This window comes from Eurosta solidaginis, chromosome 4 (genome assembly GCF_040869045.1).
Source record: "Eurosta solidaginis isolate ZX-2024a chromosome 4, ASM4086904v1, whole genome shotgun sequence".
Classification (NCBI taxonomy): Eukaryota; Metazoa; Arthropoda; class Insecta; order Diptera; family Tephritidae; genus Eurosta; species Eurosta solidaginis.
In genome coordinates, this window is record NC_090322.1 from 7055054 (window position 1) to 7077200 (window position 22147).

The window sequence follows — 22147 nt, forward strand, 5'->3', positions numbered from 1 at the left end:
TCCCGATTCTGGCTATGATTATGATCACGGATCCGGTCTCCCTTACGACTAGAGTTAGGGTTATGATTTCATCTCCGGTTAAGGTTATGATCACATTTCACGGTTAATGTATGGGCATGACCACAGTTCCGGTCGTTTCACGTTTCCGGTGAGATCACGGTTTCGGGCACTTTAACGGGCATGATCTCGGTTCTTGTCACTCATGCTTGAGTGGTAACAGTTCCCTTCACTTGTGATGAGCTGATCAGAGCAGGATTACGGTAAATGAACACATGAAGCAAACATCAAATAGTCCGCATTCTCTTGTATGATAATTTGAATTTTTGAATTTTTCATCTGAAAAGGGGGCACCCAAATACACACACATAGTTATTTTCAAATAAAAGTTCATATTTTGCATTCCTTCACATCTCAGCGTGTGGTTTATGACATTTGCTATTCTAATACTAAAGTTTTATGAGCAGCAAAATTTCGCATGTTTTTCATCTTTTCTGTTAAATCGTTAAAAACATTTTCTCTTCTTACTTCCTCTTTTACACCAACACCATGCAACAGACATTTGAATGACAATCGCTTGGCACATTTCGATTTAGATTCCTTCGAATGTATGCAGAATCTGACATCGCTGCTTTTGACTGGCAATGAATTCAAGACATTGGATCCGCGTGTCTTGCAAAATCTAACGAATTTGAATTATATGTGAGTAGAGAAAACTAATGTCATTTACGTAACTACACATGATGCGATATGCTATCGGGTTAAGTGAAATATAGTAAATGTGTAAGTGTGCGTGCATAGTCAGCATAGTCAGCTGTAGTTTATCTGCTTAGGGCCATGATGTTTAGTTGCGCGGCTGCGTGTGTCAAGTGTACGTGTGTACTGCATGCTTGTGTGCTTGTATTTGTGTATATAAGTAAATTCATGATTTTTGCTATTTTACTTTGTACATATTTACATTTGCATAAAGTCTAGACATTTATTTTTCTTTATCTTCTTATTTCAGTTATTTCTCGTGGTTCCATTTATGTCGCGCCGCTCTGCATGTGCGCGTCTGTGAGCCACGTGGCGATGGCATTAGCAGCGCTTATCACTTGTTGGATAATCAAATATTGCGTGCAAGGTAAGCAAATATCTAAATGGCAGACAAACGCCACAAAAGTTCTTCATGGTTTCAAAGATTAATGCAAGTTAGGAAGGTTTTTGTATTAAAGCACTCCACAACTACGAAGTAATTTATCTATAGACTGTATATAGATTTAATTTCCTCAAGAAGCAGTTTGAGAACACTTTTGGCAGCAACAAGGTTCGTGAGTCACAAGTTAGGTATGACTTAAAATGGCTACCTGCCTAAATTTTTATTCAAACTGACCTAGCCACCCTACAAGCAGCCCCAAGCGCTTAATCGCGCTGAAAGGAATTTAACTCTGCCTGTTCAGTCGACATGTGCTCTTATAAGTTAAATTAAAGATAGCTCCAAAAACAAGCTAGTTCAACATTATTTGACCAAAGTGTCAATTGTTAAGTTTGGGTGTTAGAGCTGATGGTGCGCATTAAAGGCACGAAATTTCACTTGTTTTTGTAGCACTCCAATATCAACGATATGTTCTTTTGGCATCCCGTAGTAGGTATGTATGTATACATTAGTTCTCACCAACATTTAAACTGTGACTATGTTGGTAAGAGCTCTACCAGCGTAATGGTTAATTGATTAACGAGCAACGAGGCAAGATATAGAGCATGCTCGGCGACTAATAAACGAAAAAGTTAAATAATATTATGTGTGAAGTACGAACTCGAAAAAGCTACATATTTTTTAAAAATTTGCATATAACATGGTCCGAAATTTACAACGATTTTTGTTTCCGGGTTGTCCTTATTCGTCCGAGAAATTCAGTAAAACAAAGTCTAAATTTTTTTTATCACTTTGTTTGCAGTTCTCGGCTTTTTATTAAAAAAAATAATTGTTTAAAATCTCAATTTATTTCAAATAACAAGCAAAAAGAAATAATTTAGTTGTTAGAATTTTATTTTAATGTATCGAGCCTTTACAGCAACTTTAGTGTGACCGAGAAATATAAAACTTTAAGGGAGAAAGTTTTCAAGGTGTCATCCCATGCTTCCAAAGGACGAAATTCGAAAAAAAAGTTGGTTTTAGCTCACCTCTTTTATAGTCACATAACGCCAAGTTTTTTCCTTGGAATTATGCCACTTGGAACTAAGTATGTTGCGGAACCTTAAACACCCTCTCTCTACATTTTGTTATTGTGGGTTACACTAAAATTGCTATTAGGGCTCGATATTATGATTCCTCTAAACTTCAACTTTTATTGAAAATTAGAAGAAAAAAAGGAAAATTGGAAAAACTTATGTTTTTCCAGTTTAAATTTCGCTGCCTATAAAAAATTATCAATTCTTTTGAAAAAAAAAAAAATGAAAAAAATTAGAATGATTTTTTTTTTTAGTTTTTAAAATGTTTGGATTCTGCAAACATTAATTTTCATTAAAAGGATAAATTTCGCATAATATTTGAAAATACTTAAAAAAATGTTTTTTATACTCAGAGTGCTTTGCACACAGAGTATATTAACTTTGATTGGGTAACGGTTGGTTGTACAGGTATATAGGAATCGAGATAGATATAGACTTCCATATATCAAAATCATCAGTATCGAAAAAAAATTTGAGCCATGTCCGTCCGTCCGTCCGTCTGTCCGTTAACACGATAACTTGAGTAAATATTGAGATATCTTCACCAAATTTGGTACATGAGCTTATCTGGACCCAGAATAGATTGGTATTGAAAATGAGCGAACTCGGATGATAACCACGCCCACTTTTTATATATATAACATTTTGGAAAACACAAAAAACCCGATTAAGTAGTAAATAATACACTTAGAATGTTGAGATTTGACATGTGGACTGATATTGAGACTTGATAAAAATAAAAAAAAAAATTTAAATGGGCGTGGCACCGCCCACTTGTGATAAAATCAATTTTACAAATATTATTAATCATAAATCAAAAATCGTTAAACCTATCGTAACAAAATTCGGCAGAGAGGTTGCCTTTACTATAAGGAATGTTTTGAAGAAAAATTAACGAAATCGGCTAAGGACCACGCCCACTTTTATATACAAGATTTTTAAAAGGGTCGTGGACGAATAAAATAAGCTATATCTTAGCGAAAAATAGTTTTGAAACAATGATATTTCATTTACCAAGTTTTATTGTAAGAGGAAATGGGGAGACATTTTTTTAACAGGCGGTGCCACGTGTTATGTAGAAAAGTAATTTACTTGAAATGATATGTACAATTGAAGCTCACGCTGAGTATATAATGTTCGGTTACACCCGAACTTAGCCTCCCTTACTTGTTTTTTTGTTAATTTTTATAACTATTATAACTTTTTTAGCATATTGTGATGCTTATAATTTGAAAAATAAAAAATATTTCTTTTTATTCTCAATATTTCCTTTTGCATACAAATTTTCCACCAGTTTTGCTGTTTTTGTTCAAATGAGTTAAAAAAATTAAATATACATTTAAAAAAATATATTTCTAATGTTATTAAAAATTAATGCTTCTAATGAAAATTTACTTTTACAGAAAACTTTAAAAAATTCGAAAAAAAATTTATTTAATTTTTATTTAGTTATTTTTTTATTTACTTTTTTAAAAAGAATTTATATTTTTTGATTTGCAAAGAGCAATAAAATCGAGAAAAATTTTGCAATCCTTCCTTTTTCTCGTTCAAGCAAAATTTAAGTAAAATGGAATAATTTTTTATCAAATAAAATACGATATTTAATTTTTTTAAATTTGCTAAAAATAAAAATTAAAAATAATAGAAAATAGAAAAACTATAACAATAAAATAGAAACTTTTTGTAAATGCACACATTTTTAGCGTTTTTATTTTTAAACATTTTTATTGTTATATCGGCCTACTGACTTGTAAGATCACGGGTTCGAGCAGCGGTGCCTAATACTAATTTCACACAGACGGCTTATTGAATAATAAAGGCAATTTTCTACATTAAGACGCTTATTGAGCTCAATCTTCCCTACAAAATTCGAATCTATTATTATTTCATTAGTAGCTAATCGAATGCCTAATGAAGTCAAAAGCACAATGCAACTCTGTTGGCAGCGTTCCGCTTCCGTTTCCGCTTCTTAGTTTTCAAAGCAAATGTCATTGTCTGCATGGCGGAACGATACAAGGTGGCCGCATCGAACAGCTGATTATAACCTTTTTTATTTGATTTGATACATCAACTGCCGGCGCAGTATGATTTTGACATTTGTCCATCGAATTTACAAGTACATGGAATTTTTTTTGTTTGTAGGTATGTCACTATGCTCCCACCTTGTATTGTTCCGCCATGATTGTCTGTCTCATCCTTCATACTAATCGAGCAGTTACTTCTGTGTGAAAGCAAAAAATTTACGATTTCATTAGCAGGTGAAATGAGATCATTAAGTTTCTGTGTGAAAACAGTATAAGGCTGAGTTTATGATCGAGCGTAATCGCATCGCGCGATGCGACGAGAATCGCTGTTAGCGATCAATTATATTAGTGCATATGGAGATGTTTATGACAAAGCGATTTAGCGTAAAGCGAATTGAGCGATTACAAGCGACAAAAGCGACGAAAATTTGCAACCAAAATATTTTGATTTAGTTGAGCGAAATTAGCGAAACAATATGGATGTTTTTATTGAAAAGATACGTGACAAGCAGTGTTTGTGGAATTTGCGTCATGCAGTTTACCACAATTGCGATTGGATGCACTTGATATTTTTTTTCTTATGTATACTTTTTAAATATTTTTTTCGTAACAAATAGCTATTTTCTAATCATACAATTTTACGAGTTAATGTACGCATGTTGCTTTCTCTACACTGCCACAACGTGAATAAAAAGATGTTGAGTTATATTGTTGAGCATTCCATCGCTTGCAATTTCGCTCTACTATAAACCCTCAATCGCCAGCGATAACGGTAGCGAAAATGTAAAAAGTGATGGAGCGTTTCTCATCGCATCGCGCGATGCGATTGCGCTCGATCATAAACTTAGCCTAAACGTTGCAGATGAAGGCATTTAGCAGTTCCCGAAGTGGATCTATACAACGAGCTTTGGCAGTTGTCTAAAAATTTGTTTCTTTTTTCTATTATAATTAAACAAATTTTTTCATTTAAGAAAAAATGCATCATAACAATAATAAGATAAAATAATTATTGTTAGACCTTGAGCGTGATTGGAAACAGTGTTTTTATTTTTATTTTATTTTATTTTTTCAGTTAATTTAACATATTTTGCCTGTTGGTCGCTAAACTTATTATTATTATTATTTTTTAAATATATTTAGCCAGTGACTTTGTATCTTTGATATATTTAGCCCATATTCTAATTAAAATTAATTTTTTACCTCATCCGCTACACTGACTTTCGAAAATTAACTATGATGGAAATTTGCATGTGCTATGTAAGTTAGTAAATTCGTACGCCATTGCGTATACGTAACATTTTGTGCAAATAACTCGCAGGACCTTTAAAGCGTGGCAGCTGTGTGAGCTACAAAGCAATGAGTGTGACTTATTTAGTCGCACAAAAGCAAAGTGTCATGCAGAAGCAAGAAAATAAAAAAATAAAATAAAAACATTCTCCAAAAGAACTTTTTTAGCAGAAAACTTACAACTCGCCGCCGTCAAAGCAAGAACTTTATCTTAGTTTCTCCAAAACACACATTATTCTTGTCTATTTTACGGTTATTTGACTTTCACGCAGGACAACGTGCCACAGCTGCTAAATAGAAAAGTTGAAGTACTTGCAAGTTGTTGTCAAATTTCTGTGTTCGTTTTTTTGTGTGTTTTTTATTAAAGTTTGTTTTTGAAATTTTTGCTCTCTTTCTACACGTTTTTTTTAAATTAATTGCATTAATGCACGCCTGGCTTGCATGACCAGTTTCATTTACTTAATCTGTTACAAGCTAAATTAAAACTTAATTTAAGAAAACGACAATTAAAAATATTTAGTGCACAAATTAAAAAAAGTAACAAGTTTTTGGTTTTAATAAACTTACTAAGGCAACTTCAAGCTAGGAAGGTCCGGTGTATCCTAATGTCTACAGTGAGTGGCACGACGCCCTTACTGAAAAGTCAAGAATGTGTGCCAATAACATGCCAATGTTAAAAAGGCATATAATGTGTATAGACGGGGGTTGCCCCTGCCTAGTGGCAGACCTGCAGAACTTCAGCGTATTGTTTGAGTATAGAGTTCACGCATGAGATATTTGCGGCTTGAAGTACAAGCATTACTCGGCTGACTGCTTGTTTTACTGAATTTCTGTCGCTGCGATCACGCTACATGTAGGTTGACGCCGAATAGTTTTGCGAAGCTCTCTAGTGCCCCACTGGTATACACTGGTATTTTTAGCTGATATTGTACTGACTATTTCGTAGTTCTCGTAGTGAAAAAGCGGGCTTGTAGTTTATTTGAAGCTAACACTTAGCTGATGCTTCCATCAGCTGTGGCATGAATAGTGGAATAAGCCGCGGTGGACGTATAGCACTTAATCGCTTATAGCAACGCTCTGCAGCAATTTTGCTTGAATATACGTAGATTAAAATGGCGCACAGATCGTCGCTTGCTATGATAAGGGAACAGCTGATATCGATTATAAAAATTACATTTGTATTTAAAATTTAAAATCAACGGAATTTCATAATTTCGTTTGTGCTTAGATTTATAATCTAAAAATTAGCTTAATAATTGCTTGGCAGGAAATAAATTCACCATTTATATTTTTTTCTGGCCAGATTTTAGTTTAATATTTAGTTCCCTGTATAGTAATACCACTGCCACATTTGACCCCATGACTCCCCCATTTATCATGGCATTTCATTTCTTCTTCCTTTTCAGCGTTTGGGTAATGGCATTTATTGCCACCGTCGGTAATCTGCTCGTGCTTTTAGGTCGCTATTTCTATAAATCACGCAGCAATGTTGAGCATTCTTTGTATTTGCGTCACTTGGCTGCCAGTGACTTCCTTATGGGCATCTATCTGACAATAATTGCTTGTGCTGATATTAAATTTCGCGGTAAATACATAATCTACGATGAATTATGGCGTCAAAGCGTATGGTGCGATATCGCGGGTAAGTAAAAACAATCATGGCAGGGATAAAGATTTTGAATTTAAACTCAAAAAGCTAATAAAGATTTAAAGGCAAGCTGAAAATCTTCCTTTTCAATATTTGTGTCTCCTTTTTTAAGTTTATTTGACAACTTCTCTTATATATTTTTTTTCTTGAATTTTTGTAGGCTTCCTCAGCACATTCAGCTGTCAATCATCAACTCTGCTGCTGACATTGGTCACTTGGGATCGTTTGATGTCGGTGACACGTCCCTTAAAACCACGCGACAGTCGTAAAACGAGGTGAGAGTGACAATATTAATTATTAAAATTTTTTTTTAATTTGTGTAGTAAAAAAACTGCATTTCTGTGCTTTGTCTGTTTCGGAGCCGAAAGAAATTGAACAAAAACAACCAAATATTCGGAAGCCATTTGCATGCTATTGCAAATTATATTGCACAGTATAATAAGTAACAAATTGATAACACGCCGTTAACATTTCGATAAAAAATGGATACAAATCGATAGGACGCCTATAACAAATTGGTAACACTCCTATACAAATCAATAACATTTCGACAGCAAATCGATAACATTATGATAGCTATGGACTACTTCTCGACAAGTAATCGGCAAATTTAATAACAAACCAATAGAAAATCGATAACTTTTCGATAAAAAAATTGTTAATACTCCGATAACAAATCAATAACTTTCGATAAAAAATCGATACATTTTTGATAACTTATAAATTACATTTCGATAGATTATAGACATGGTTTCGATAAAAAATCGATAGATTTTTTGATAGCAAACCGATAAGCTGACAATTCATCGAAAACAAACTATTAATAATTCGATATCAAACTAATAACACACCGTCCTGTTTCGTTTTTGACTTCGGCTTTGACTTTTTATCTTTTCTCCCTACCTTTTATTTTTTCATTTCCTCTTCGTTCCTTAACTTTCCTTTTTTTTACTTGACTTTTCTTGTCTTGCCTTGGTTTCCGTACCGAAAGCTAACCACAAGCATCTTTATTATCATGCATATACATCATTATCGACATTTTTTTCATACTTTCCTTACTTCCTTTCTCCTCTTCATCTGCTTCATCTTCTTCTCATCACATACTCCTGTTTTTAAATCTTTGAAATTAAAGGAGTGCTAGGCTCAGGAATACAGGGGATTTCACGATTAAGCTGTCAAGTCAAAACCTAATGAATGTGAGTCAGATATTTGCTTGAACAAACGTGAGTTATCAGATGTCCCAAAAAGCTTAACCCTCTCTCTAGCATACGCGCTAAAGTTCATGAATAACGTGGACTGCTTTAAGTCTGGCTCCGACTGCCAGTTTTGCTAGTTTTACTCCGAATACTTCTTGTTCTATTTTCGTTATAGTCGGATTAAGTGGCGCTTACTATCGCATATCTAGTTTTACTCTTGTAAGCCTCGGATGTTGCTAAGGATGTGCTACGGCTTGTTGTGACTTTTCATTCTGCAGAGCTCTTATATGTCCTTAACCTTTTTTTACAACCCTCAATGTGACCTAGAACCCAGAATAATGGATATATCCATGGTGTGGGTAAATGTAGCTAAAAGTTGCATGCATGCATCTACCAAGGGAGTAAAAATATATATAACTCTTTGTTATTCCAAGAATATAATTAACACTGATTTCAGTCTTCAGCTGGTGGCAATTATAATCTGGTATTTATAGTGCCCAAGGAAAAAAATATTAATGACACTGATGCCTTTGTGACCTAAGTGGCTCGCTAGTCAAGACTCCAGCAAGACGTTTTGTACCGATGTTCAGAAAATGGCGCGCAAAGTGGCGATAGGTTGTAGTTCTACCAAAGAGTTTCCCATCAAATTATAGAGCCATAGCTAAGCACAGGTCGCACTGAAGAATAAACTACGGCTTCAGATTCACACCAACTCCTCGTTGTACGATTTTCAACTTATTAGAGCCCAAGAAAATTGGTGCTAGATGATAGGGTCGGCTGCTGACTGCTTAATGCTTCCTCGTGAAGAGTATTGAGTCTTTCATGCCTAGATTTAACCTATGCTCACCTTCATATGGCGCAACTACTATATTTTTTCGAACGTTTATGCCATGCAGCTGCGCCTGCCACACCGAAGGTCCTGGGTTCAAGTCCTGGACAAAGCAACATCAAACAGCGTCGCTGATGATGGACAGCAGGTCTGTCCGAAATGCATATGTTTAAGTTGAATAAATTAATAAAGTTTGTTGTTTTACGGTTTATCCATAAGCGCACCATTGTTTTTATTTGACTAAATAATTTTGTAGTCAATAAGGAAAAGAAAATAATTAATAATAAATTAATTTAATAAATATGTAGAAAAAAGTTTTTTAAAAGGACTTCCCCCAGCCGGTAGCGGTTGAAAAAAAACCTTATCAGTTAGAACTCATCTGCCTTGCAGCTGTATATGTTTTTTATTTTATTCCATGTTTCCATAATCATCGAAATCAGGATTGCAACATGGATCAAAATTTTCACAATATTTGCACCGCTCGGCAGATATCTGGGTGTGAAGAAATACGCACGAAACCCAAACATGTATATCTTGCTTGATCTATTCTTGTTATCGAGGTTGACCACCAGTAACATTAAAACACATCTCCGGAACGATTAAAAATGGTGATTTGAACCTTTTAAGCCAGACCGCTCTCAACCCACTTGGAATATATTTTTTATACATTCATATTTGTAGAAGGATTTCCTTCTTCTTCTAGGTGAGGTTGACAACTGGGTGGCGGAATCTGTAAAGCTATAAAGCTTTGTGGTGCGGTTATCAACCACGTAAATCCCAGCATCCGAAGCATCCGAATGATGTGGAGCAGTAGCTTATGTGGTCGCCTTCTTTTGGTTTACTTTGTATTAAAATTTTACTTCGCTCTTGAATTCCACATTTCTGATTGAATAATCTTACTGGGAACCAAATACGGTTGTTGTCTTGTAAATTATCGCAACATAATTTCAGGATGAAGGAACAAATAATTTGAGATGTATTATATGAGAACAAGACGCTCGGCTCCTGCCTCCTATTGGCTGTTTATGAAGTGCTTGGCTTTGCTATCTTATCCCGCGATACCTAAATTCAGCTTTATCTAAGATTTAGATTCTAAAATCAATTAGGGTTTTGGGGTTAGCATAAATAGCCTCCTAATAGCCAAAATTCAACAGTTTTATATCGCTCCTTGTCAAAATCTGACGATTTTCAAACAATTTTTTTTTTTAATCAATCAACAAGTTCGGGACGCTATTCTTAGTTTTATAGAGTGAGTGTGTCTTTGTTTGAGTGCCCAATTACTTAAAAATTGATTGACTGAAAGTTTAAGAACGCTAAACTCTTCAAAATAGTTCTTTTTCATTCAAAGTGTGGTATTACTTGTGTCTAAGTTCGGGTGTAACCGAACATTATATACACAGCGTGAGCTTCAATTGTACATTTCATTTCAGATAAATTACTTTTCTACATAACACGTGGCACCGCCCGTTTAAAAGAAAAATATCTCCCCATTTCCTCTTACAATAAAACTTGGTAAGTGAAATATCATAGATAAGTTATAGCTTATTATTCTAGTCTACGACCCTTTTAAACTTGTTTTACATCTAAATTGCCGTGGTCTTTAACCGATCCCGTCCATTTTAGTATAAATATTTTCTGCTAAAGGGAAATTTGTGTACACAATTTCATTACGATATGTTAATTTTTCTTCGAGTTATGTCTCCCGAAACATTGAAAATTGCTTAGTCATAAAAGGGTCGGTGCCACGCCCATTTTTTTAATATGAAGTTTTTCCTATTTATTGTTATAAATCCACTTGGGAAATGAAATACCATTGATATAAAGCTCTTTTTTGCAAAGATATAGCTTATTTTATTCGTCCACGACCCTTTTAAATATCTTTTATATAAAAGTGGGCGTGGTCCTTAACCGATTTAGTTAATTTTTCTTCAAAGCATTCCTTATAGTAAAGGCAACCTCTATGCCGAAGTTTGTTACGATAGGTTAACGACTTTTGATTTATGATTAATAATATTTGTAAAATTGATTCCACCGTGGTGTGATGGTAGCATGTTCCGCCTACCACACCGAATGCCCTGGGTTCACACCCTGGGCAAAGCAACATCAAAATTTTAGAAATAAGGGTTTTCAATTAGAAGAAAATTTGTCTAAGGGGGGTCGCCCCTCGGCAGTGTTTGGCAAGCACTCCGAATGTATTTCTGCCATGAAAAGCTCTCAGTGAAAACTCATCTGCCTCGCAGATGCCGTTCGGAGTCGGCATAAAACAAGTAGGTCCCGTCCCGCCAATTTGTAGGAACAATTAAAAAAAGGAGCACGACGCAAATTGGAAGAGAAGCTCGGCCTAAAATCTCTTCGGAGGTTATCGCGCCTTACATTTATTTTTTATTTTATAAAATTGATTTTATCACAAGTAGGCGGTGCCACGCCCATTTTAAACTGTTTTTTTAAATTTTTATCAAGAGTCTCAATATACCATCCCACGCTTCAAATTTCAACTTTCTAGGTGTATTATTTACTAAATAATCAGGTTTTGTGTTTTCCAAAATGTTATATATATAAAAAGTGGGCGTGGTTATCATCCGATTTCGCTCATAAGTCCGTGCACCAAATTTGGTGAAGATATCTCAATATTTACTCAAGTTATCGTGTTAACGGACATACGGACGGACGGACATGGCTCAGTCCAATTTTTTTCGATACTGATGATTTTGATATATGGAAATCTATGTATATCTCGATTCCTTTATATCTGTACAACCAACCGTTATCCAATCAAAGTCAATATACTCTGTGTGCAAAGCACGCTGAGTATAAAAAGAACAGCACTTTGAACAAAATTGTTTCTTCTTCTACTTATTCATAGCTGATACATATCCATCATATTTATTTGTTTACATTGAATATTTCAAAGCCGTAGCCTTACGCTTTAAGCACTATGCACGCACACTGTAACACACATGCACTTCCAGAGACAATATTAAGAATAGAGATGTTGCAGGCGCAAACTTCGGTGGAAAGCAGCGGAGCGTAACAAAATTGTAGTAGGCCACTTCCACCACACCAAAAACTTTAACACAAGTTTTAACAAAATTTAAGCACACAAAATACACTGATTGTAGTTTTAGAGTGTAAAAATGTAAATTCTGAACACATTAGCTGAATAAAAAGTGTACAAATAATTGTTAAATAACAAATACAGACAGTGGTAGTTTAACAAATTCTGCTGTGGTAAGTGGTGAATGTGACCTAATAGAATTTTGTGAAGCTTGCTTCACACGATTTTGCTTTCTTGCAACATCCCTATTCTTAATATTGTCTCTGCACTTCGCCAACTTGCTGCGTGCAGATAAACAAAACGTGACTGCTGATGGCTACTTTCTTCTTCGTCCGCTTTGGTCACCTATTATCCTACAAGTGTGGGAATGTGTAGAACGACTTCATTGCGTTGACTGCATATTTGTTCTTTCGTGCTCTCGCATTCTTGCTCACGTCGACTGCTGCTACTGCTGTTTGTATCCTGCTAGTCGCCGAATGCCGTGCTCTTCATTTACTTTATTAGCCACTCAGTTATGGCATGAGCCACTGAGCTGTGGTTAGTGTTGGGACGTTATGTATTCTACTGGCTGAGATGTTGGCATTTTATGGCTTTGGTACCGTATTTATATAAGCGTGCTTACTTCTAATTCAGTATTCAATTGACGTGAGTACATATTTTGTAGTTTTTCTTATCATTTATTTTATGTGCCTAGTCAGCACGTATTTATGGAGCACCCTTACTAGATTATGCAATGCTTGTGCTAAAGGAACGATTATGAAGATTGTTAATTCTAAGTCAATCAGCCTAATTGAAACATGTAATTTTCAGCTTTACATGGTACAAATTCATTGACATTACATAGCAAGTAAAAATTCGCATAGTTGATGCGGTTCTTCTCGGTCTGGTAAGAATAACAACCATTGTTCTCTAAATATGTGAACTATCTACCGCCTAAAGGGATATGCCGCTGGCTCGTTTTTTAAGAGCTTACTGTTGTTCCTGCGTCCAGGTCCCGCTTTCTTGCTCTGAATATGGTTTATGCGAAGTTATTAATTTTTTGCCACTCTTTTGGGCCGCTCAGCATTTTTTCTGTAACACTGTCGACTGTGATTTGGCCGATTCTTCGATTCTCTTTTCGAGCAATTGTGGGTTCTGGCTGCATTGCGAGCATTTGAAGAATGTGTGTTTAACATCGCCTTCGGGCTTTTTTATCCTGTGCAAATATATTTAGAAGTACCCGTGTCCGGAGAGCATTTAGGTATTGCAGTAGTTTATTTCGCAAAATCTTCTTTTGCTCCATGCTTTAACATCTGTTATTAGTTTCGTCGTTCATCTGCCTAGTTGTTTATTTTACGACCCCTCTTGCCACAACCTAAACGTTTTTTACCTGTTTTCTTTGCTAACGATATCATGTGCTCTTGATATGCCTGCTTTTTTGTTTCCCATAACCTGCTTTCCAGCGCTAATAGGTCGATGAAGAATGTTCCGTTAATCACTTGTACGGCAGATCCTTGCTTTCTGTTGGTCCTCCGATGTTTGCCATCAGTCTGCTTAGCAACGATATCTGTTTAGATGCCTTCTCAGTCGCATGTTGAATTTGCGCCCAATATGTTAGTCAGGAATCTAAACTTACTCATAAATAGCTGACTACCTTCTTTGATGTGTAGCGCAACCCTTTCAGGTTGCCAGCGCAATATATAGCTTCTCCAAACCCAATTGTCAACCTAACCTATCCGTGGCGAATCCTGTTTCATTAACAGCCGAGCCTCTGGAGACCCCGAACTCCTCATGGATGTAGGGGATGAGATGGCCTAGAAGGTCGCATGTGTTCATAACAAATCGTTCCCGATATGGTCGGGCTAGGTACCCGAACATACCGGATCTGGATCCGGCAAAGGACCATCAACATTGATAACACTCCCCAAGGCATTCGGGGAGTGTCCTTATCGCTACAACAACAACAACAACAGCGGTTTGTGATTTGTTAGGAGCATCAACTTTGTTTTTTCTGCTGCCAATTGAAGTCCATGCAAGTCTAGCCACTTCTTTGTGCGTACCATGACTAGATTGAGCCTTATGCGTGCTTCTTCTGTGGTTCCGGATATTATGACTGCAGCAAATACCGTCTGCGTATTCAATTAAGAATGAATCATCAGGCATTTTAAGATTGAACATTTCATCGTAACTGGCGCTCCACAGGTCAGGACCAAGGGGTTCAAGGGGTTGTGTAGCGAAATATATAGCTTCTCCAACCCAATTGTCAACCTCACCTTCGAGCGGCGAATCCCGTTTCACTAACAGACGAGGCTCTGGCGACCCCAAACTCCTTATGGAACTTAGGGGTGGGGTAGGGAGGGATGGCCTGAAGGTTTAATGGGGCCATACAAATCGTTCCCGAGATGGTCGAGCTAGTACCTTAATGGTGCTGTGCTACCAGAGCGTACCGGATCCGTATCCGGCAAAGCATCGCCATATAAAAGGTGGAAAATGAATTGTCTGTTTTGTGAGGTGTAAGTGCGAATGAGTGAATGCTTCTTTATTCAAATATTGTTAGCTTATTTATACTAAATTATTCTACACATATTCTTACATACATATTTACTTCAAGCTTACATACTTACATACCTACATACAACTCGACACAAATATGTACCTACACATTTGTATTGAGCATGCCTTGATGTAGCGCTCCTTAACGTGGGTGGGCAAAACACCTTCTTAAGAAACGAGCTCGGCTCCGTAATCGACATAACGTTTGTCAGCGCCAATCTCTACAGGTTGGCTGAGTGGAAAATCAGTGATTGCTATACCCAAAGCGATCACTCAGCGATTGTGGTGGACATCAACCTCGAGGGGGGAGGCCGGCCCACTATACAGCCACCCTTAAAAAACAGATGTTGGAATATCAATACTTTTGACCCCGACATATTCAAGCTAATGTTGACAACAGTCGAACATAGAGGAAGTGCTAACGACATGGCGAATAAATTAATGGCGGATATTAGAGCAGCATGCGATGCGTCAATGACTAGAAAGCCCAAGCGCAAACAACATTGTTCCACATTTTGGTGGAACGAGCGCATACATTCCCTAAGGAGAGAGTGTATTCAGGCTAGGAGGCGCTATCAACGAGCCAGAGGGAGACCGGAATTTCTAGAGTGCAGAGCTACCTACAAAAGAGCGCGACTCGCACTTAAGAGAGCAATAAAGGATAGTAAGCGCGAATGCTTTTTTAAGCTTTCCGATGACGTCGAGAATGACCCTTGGGGCACAGCTTATAAATTGGTTTTTAAGAAATTGAAACACAAAGGAGAGGCGATGTCAACATGCCCCTCTTTTCTCAGAAACGTGGTATATACTTTATTTCCCACGCAAAGGGAGCTAGTTTCTCCCACACCAGGCGCCGCACTATACTCATTTGACGAGGTTACCGTCGTCGAGGTCCTTCAAGCGGTGAATAGATTGCAAGACCGCAAGTCTCCTGGCCCGGACGGGGTACCAAACAGAGCACTCAAACTAGCTCTCACTTATAATACGCCAACATTTGCGAAACTATTTAATGCATGCTTGGCTGAGGGGACATTTCCTACAATATGGAAACGACAAAAGCTGGTACTGCTGCCAAAGCCTGGTAAAAATACGGCGGAACCATCTAGCTACAGGCCCATTTGCCTGCTCGACTCCACCGGTAAAGTTCTTGAGCGAGTCCTCTATAATCGACTCGAAAAAAAAATTGAAGATATGGGTGGTATTTCCGATAACCATTTTGGGTTTAGGAAAGGAAGATCTACCATTCAAGCTGCGAACATGGCGAAGTGGAAGTGGCACTCGATGGCTCGAAGGCTCTAAGGAATATTGCCTTATCGTTACTTTAGATGAGAAAAATGCCTTCAACACTGCCAATTGGGCAAAAATTCTAGACACGCTGGACCAGATAGGCATATCCCTTTACCTGCGTAGGATCATACGCAGCTACTTTGAAGGTAGAGTGCTGGAATATGAAATGGCTGCTGGAGTAGAAAAGCCCCACGTCACAGGCGCTGTTCCTCAAGGCTCCGTGCTCGGTCCACTGCTTTGGAACATTATGTACGACGGAGTATTGCGCCTCAAGGTACCCAATGGGGTGAAAATTATCACCTTCGCGGACAGTATCGCGTTGGTAATCACGGCCAAGCACCTAGGCGAAATATGCGCCAAATATAATACAAGCATAGCGATGGTTCAATCGTGGCTTACGAAAAATGGACTGCAGCTGGCGGAACAAAAAACAGAGGCTGTACTCATATCAAGTAGGAAAAGGGTGGAGCAGGTCACTATAAAAATCGGCCGCCATGACATCGACACGCTGCCTGCAATAATATACTTGGGGGTTGTGATAGACAGGGGGTTGTCATTCAAAACCCACTTAGAGTATGCCAATGGAAAGGTAGCAAAAACCGTAGCAGCATTATCTAGGATAATGATAAATGCAAGAGGACCAAAGCAACGACGGCGTCAACTTCTGGCTGGCGTTGTAAAAAGCCAAATACTTTACGGGGCTCCTGTTTGGCATCAGGCCACGGAGTATAAATCACACTTCCGCGGGGTAAAGTCGACTTACCGCCTGTGTGCACTACGCGTCTGTAGCGCCTTTAAAACTGTATCTGACGACGCAGCACTAATCATCGCAGGAATGTGTCCTATAGACATATTAGCAAAAGAAGCAGCGACGATTTATCGGGAACAAAGCTCATGTGACGGAGCACGAGAGCTAAGCGTGCAGAACTGGCAGCTCAGGTGGAATGCCTCAACAAATGGACGCTGGACACACCGAGGTATCCCAGATATTAATATATGGATATCTAGAAAGCACGGCGAGGTAGATTTCTACCTCACACAGTTTCTGAGTGGTCACGGATGCTTTAAGGAATACTTGCACCGATTCAATCACGAGCCTAACAACATATGCGATCACTGTGGTGGCGATACAGTAGAAGATGTTTACCATGTATTTTTCGAGTGTCCTAGGTTCTATAGCTCGAGATGCAAATTGTGCAGAATATTTGGAGAGGATTACACTCCTGAAACAATTGTTGGATGCATGCTACAAAGCAAAGTAAAATGGTCCGCGGCATGCGATGTAATAGCGGAAATAATGAAGTGTCTACGAAGTCTTGAAAGGCTACGGCGCAGCAGCGAACATTGAACAGTCGAGTTGTGTGGGTGGAGAACAAACTGCAAAGGTGGAGGGGGTCGAGCTGAGCACGTATTGGATGCAAGGCTTCCGTATAATTAGCGGCGTGAGAATGATAAAATAAGAAAAGACCGTAATATATGTAGGTAATGTACTAGTAAACCAGGCGACGGATTGGAGACAAGGCCTCTTCAACCGTTCGAATACTGCCCCAGGTGAAGGAATAAAGCACGGATTGGATACACGGCCTCTTCAACCGTGCGACCAAAAGCAGTCAACATACGCGCAACGACAAACCTGCGGATTGGAGACAAGGCCTCTCCAACTGTAGAAACAACGAGTATGAGTGTAAACGTCTCACATGTAATCAGGGTTTATACACGGATTGGAGACAAGGCCTCTCCAACCGGTGGAAGTACGAGAAAAGCCCTGTAACGTATTGTGGGGAAAAAAAAACAAAAAAACCTATCAAAATTAAATGAAAACAGAAAAAACCTATTGAAATTAATAACACAAAAAAAAAAAAAAAAAAACCCTACAATACAAGTAGTCGAACGCACAAGCATGCCATTAGCACTATATGCACAGTGTTTAAGGTACGGTTGGAAATCTTCGTAGAAGTGGTATGTGTGTACTGTACAGCAACGTGAACCCGACATACGTAGAGCTTATTGCCAAGAATTGATCCTTGCGCTGCTCCTCATGTGACCTTCATGTTAAGCATATAATGGACATATAAGGTTGAGATCACTGAGGTAGCTTCTGCTGACGCGCTGTAGGTAGCATGGTATGTATTGGGAATTGCTGCTCTAACGCAGACAGAATTTCTGCCCTTCTCGCACTGTTGAAAGCATTTCTTAGGACAAGCCAAGGAAGACAACTTGCTTGGATTTAGCATTATGCTAAAGACGTCTTCAATTGCGCCTATAGTGCATATTGAAGCCATGTTGCCTGGGTGATAGTCCTCCTGCTTGTTTTACGTAGTATGCGATACATGGTTTTATGAGCCTTTCAAAAAGTTTTCCGGATGTTTTGAGCGTACATAACTGCTGATGACGAGTTCGGGTCTTTGCTTTTGTCAATTAACACAAGCTGCTGCATTGTACATATCCAACATAACTTCTGGACGCATTTTTGCGATTTCTTTAATGTCTTCTAATGGAGTGTCGGGTAACAGATCGACTTCTCTCATTTTTGCAACAACATATTTTTCTCTAATCCCGTATTTTTTTGCATAAACTTTGCACTTCTGTGATCATTAGGAAAGCGGAAACCTTATTATGAATAAGAACTTTTTCAGACAGAAGTTGTCTAAATTACCGCCGTTTTTTTGAAGGAAGGAACAAGGAAACATTCTTCGTTCATGCAGGATGAGTGATTAATTCTCAACTCAAATGGCAACCTTAACCAAGAGACCCTTTCAGTTAGAAATGAGCTTGAAATTTCCAAGAGTAGCTAGAAATCACCTAGTACACCAGAGACTTAAAATTAAATGCAACAAGTAAGGAAGGCTAAGTTCGGGTGTAACCGAACATTACATACTCAGCTGAGAGTTTTGGTGACAAAATAAGGAAAAATCACCATGTAGGAAAATGAACCTAGGGAAACACTGAAATGTGTTTGTATGACATTGGTATCAAATGGAAGGTATTAAAGAGTATTTTAAAAGGGAGTGGGCCATAGTTCTTTAGGTGGACGCCATTTCGCGATATCGCCATAAAGGTGGACCAGGGTGACTCTAGAATTTGTTTGTACGATATGGGTATCAAATGAATGGTGTTAATGAGTATTTGTAAAGGGAGTGGGCCTTAGTTCTACAGGTCGACGCCTTTTCGAGATATCGCCATAAAGGTGGACCAGGGGTGACTCTAGAATGTGCTTGTACTATATGGGAATCAAATGAAAGGCGTTAATGAGTATCTAAAAAGTAGTGGGCGTTAGTTCTACAGGTCGACGCCTTATCGAGATATCGCCATAAAGGTGGACCAGGGGTGACTCTAGAATGTGTTTGTACGATATGGGAATCAAATGAAAGGTGTTAATGAGTATTTTAAAAGGGAGTGGACGTTAGTTCTATAGGTGGATGCCTTTTCGAGATATCGCCATAAAGGTGGACCAGGGTGACTCTAGAACTTGTTTGTACGATATGGGTATCAAATGAATGGTGTTAATGAGTATTTGTAAAGGGAGTGGGGCTTAGTTCTACAGGTCGACGACTTTTCGAGATATCGCCATAAAGGTGGACCAGGGGTGACTCTAGAATGTGTTTGTACGAGATGGGAATCAAATGAAAGGTTTAATGAGCATTTTAAAAGGGAGTGGACCTTAGTTCTATAGGTAGATGCCTTTTCGAGATATCGCCATAAAGGTGGACCAGGGTGACTCTAGAATTTGTTTGTACGATATGGGTATCAAATGAATGGTGTTAATGAGTATTTGTAAAGGGAGTGGGCCTTAGTTCTACAGGTCGACGCCTTTTCGAGATATCGTCATAAAGGTGGACCAGGGGTGACTCTAGAATGTGTTTGTACGAGATGGGAATCAAATGAAAGGTTTAATGAGCATTTTAAAAGGGAGTGTACCTTAGTTCTATAGGTGGACGCCTTTTCGAGATATCGCCATAAAGGTGGACCAGGGGTGACTCTAGAATGTTTTTGTACGAGATGGGAATCAAATGAAAGGTTTAATGAGCATTTTAAAAGGGAGTGGACCTTAGTTCTATAGGTGGATGCCTTTTCGGGATATCGCCATAAAGGTGGACCAGGGTGACTCTAGAATGTATTTGTACGATATGGGTATCAAATTAAAGGTATTAATGAGGGGTTTAAAAGGGAGTGGCCCTTAGTTTTATATGTGAAGGCGATTGCGAGATATCGACCAAAATGTGGACCAGGGTTGCCCAGAACATCATCTGTCGGGTACCGCTAATTTATTTATATATGTAATACCACGAACAGTATTCCTGCCAAGATTCCAAGGGCTTTTGATTTCGCCCTGCAGAACTTTTTCATTTTATTCTACTTAATATGGTAGGTGTACCACCCATTTTACAAAGTTTTTTCTAAAGTTATATTTTGCGTCAATAAACCAATCCAATTACCATATTTCATCCCTTTTTTCATATTTGGTATAGAATTTTGGCATTTTTTTTCATTTTTCGTAATTTTCGATATCGAAAAAGTGGGCGTGGTCATAGTCGGATTTCGGCCATTTTTTATACCAAGATAAAGTGTTCAGATAGTCAGAAAGTTCAGATAATTACGTGAGCTGAGTTTAGTAAAGATATATCGATTTTTGCTCAAGTTATTGTGTTAACGGCTGAGCGGAAGGACCGACGGCCGACTGTGTATGAAAACTTGGCGTGGCTTCAACCGATTTCGCCCATTTTCACAGAAAACAGTTATCGTCATAGAATATATGTCCCTACCAAATTTCACAAGGATTGGTTAATTTTTGTTCGACTTAAGGCGTTAAAAGTATCCTAGACACATTAAATTAAAAAGGGCAGAGCCACGCCCATCTTGAAATTTTCTTTTATTTTTGTATTTTGTTGCACCATATTATTACTGGAGTTGAATGTTGACATAATTTACTTATATACTGTAAAGATATTAAATTTTGTGTTAAAATTTGACTTTTAAAATTTTTTTTTTTAGCTCACATATAGGAATAGGAGTAACGCTCTTGCCAAATTTCATCATGGTATCTTCAACGACTGCCAAATTACAGCTTGCAAAACTTTCAAATTACCTTCTTTCAAAAGTGGGCGGTGCCACTCCCATTGTCCAAAATTTTACTAATTTTCTATTCTACGTCATAAGGTCAACCCACCTACCAAGTTTCATCGCTTTATCCGTCTTTGGTAATGAATTATCGCACTGTTTGGGTTTTGCGAAATTTTCGATATCGTAAAAGTGGTTATAGTCCGATTTCGTTCATTTTAAATAGCGATCTGAGATGAGTGCCGAGGAACCCAGATACCAAATTTCATCAAGATACCTCAAGATTTACTCAAGTTATCGTGTTTACGGACGGATGGACGGACGGACATGGCTAAATAAATTTCTTTTTTCGCCCAGATCATTTTGATATATAGAAGTCTATATCTATCTCGATTAATTTTTGCCGTTACGAATTACCGTTATGCGAACAAAGTTAATATATTCTGTGAGCTCTGCTCAGCTGAGTATAAAAACAGTGCGCCTAAAAGAATGTGCAATCGTATTTTAAGCAATATACTTGCAAGCCCAAATTTTTGAATTCACAACTCATATTTTTCTTGCTTTGTTTAACGCAACGCTTCCTAAGGTGGCTGTCAGAGCTTCTCGACTGTTCCACGAACTCATCCTATATATTCGTATCTGACACACCTTGTATTTTATATTTTTTAACTGCTTAAAAAAAATAGAATTTTTCGTGAAAGTAATGTGAGGACTTAAGTCTTATCAGATATAAAGCAAACAGCCTAAATAAATAATGTCCGCACGAAATAAATGCCACTCATATACCCAGTGACCTTGAAAGCTGATGATAAAGACGTCGAAAAGAAGCAAATTCACATTTTCTTTCACTTTGAAACGAAGGGCACTTTGTATAGCTTCCGAGAAAAATTTCGCTAAAATAAATATATTTATATACGGTACATCGGAAATAAAGATTAGTGAAAAGTCAATAATGCTACAATTTTTCGGCATTCAGTATCTTCCCCTATATTTTATTAACTTATTTTCTTTGTATGTACGTAT

General features: G+C 37.7%; 1 protein-coding gene across 2 annotated transcripts in view; it reads left to right on the plus strand.

The window, feature by feature from the left end:
• The window catches only part of Lgr4 (Leucine-rich repeat-containing G protein-coupled receptor 4), a 162449-nt gene that overhangs the window by 135746 nt on the left and 4556 nt on the right, over positions 1 to 22147 (plus strand). For both annotated transcript variants that reach the window (XM_067779896.1, XM_067779897.1), the window contains exons 12-15: positions 556 to 699; positions 1004 to 1120; positions 6926 to 7161; positions 7328 to 7442. In XM_067779896.1, the coding sequence (XP_067635997.1) occupies positions 556 to 699; positions 1004 to 1120; positions 6926 to 7161; positions 7328 to 7442 (612 nt within the window). The remainder of the gene's footprint in view (positions 1 to 555; positions 700 to 1003; positions 1121 to 6925; positions 7162 to 7327; positions 7443 to 22147) is intronic.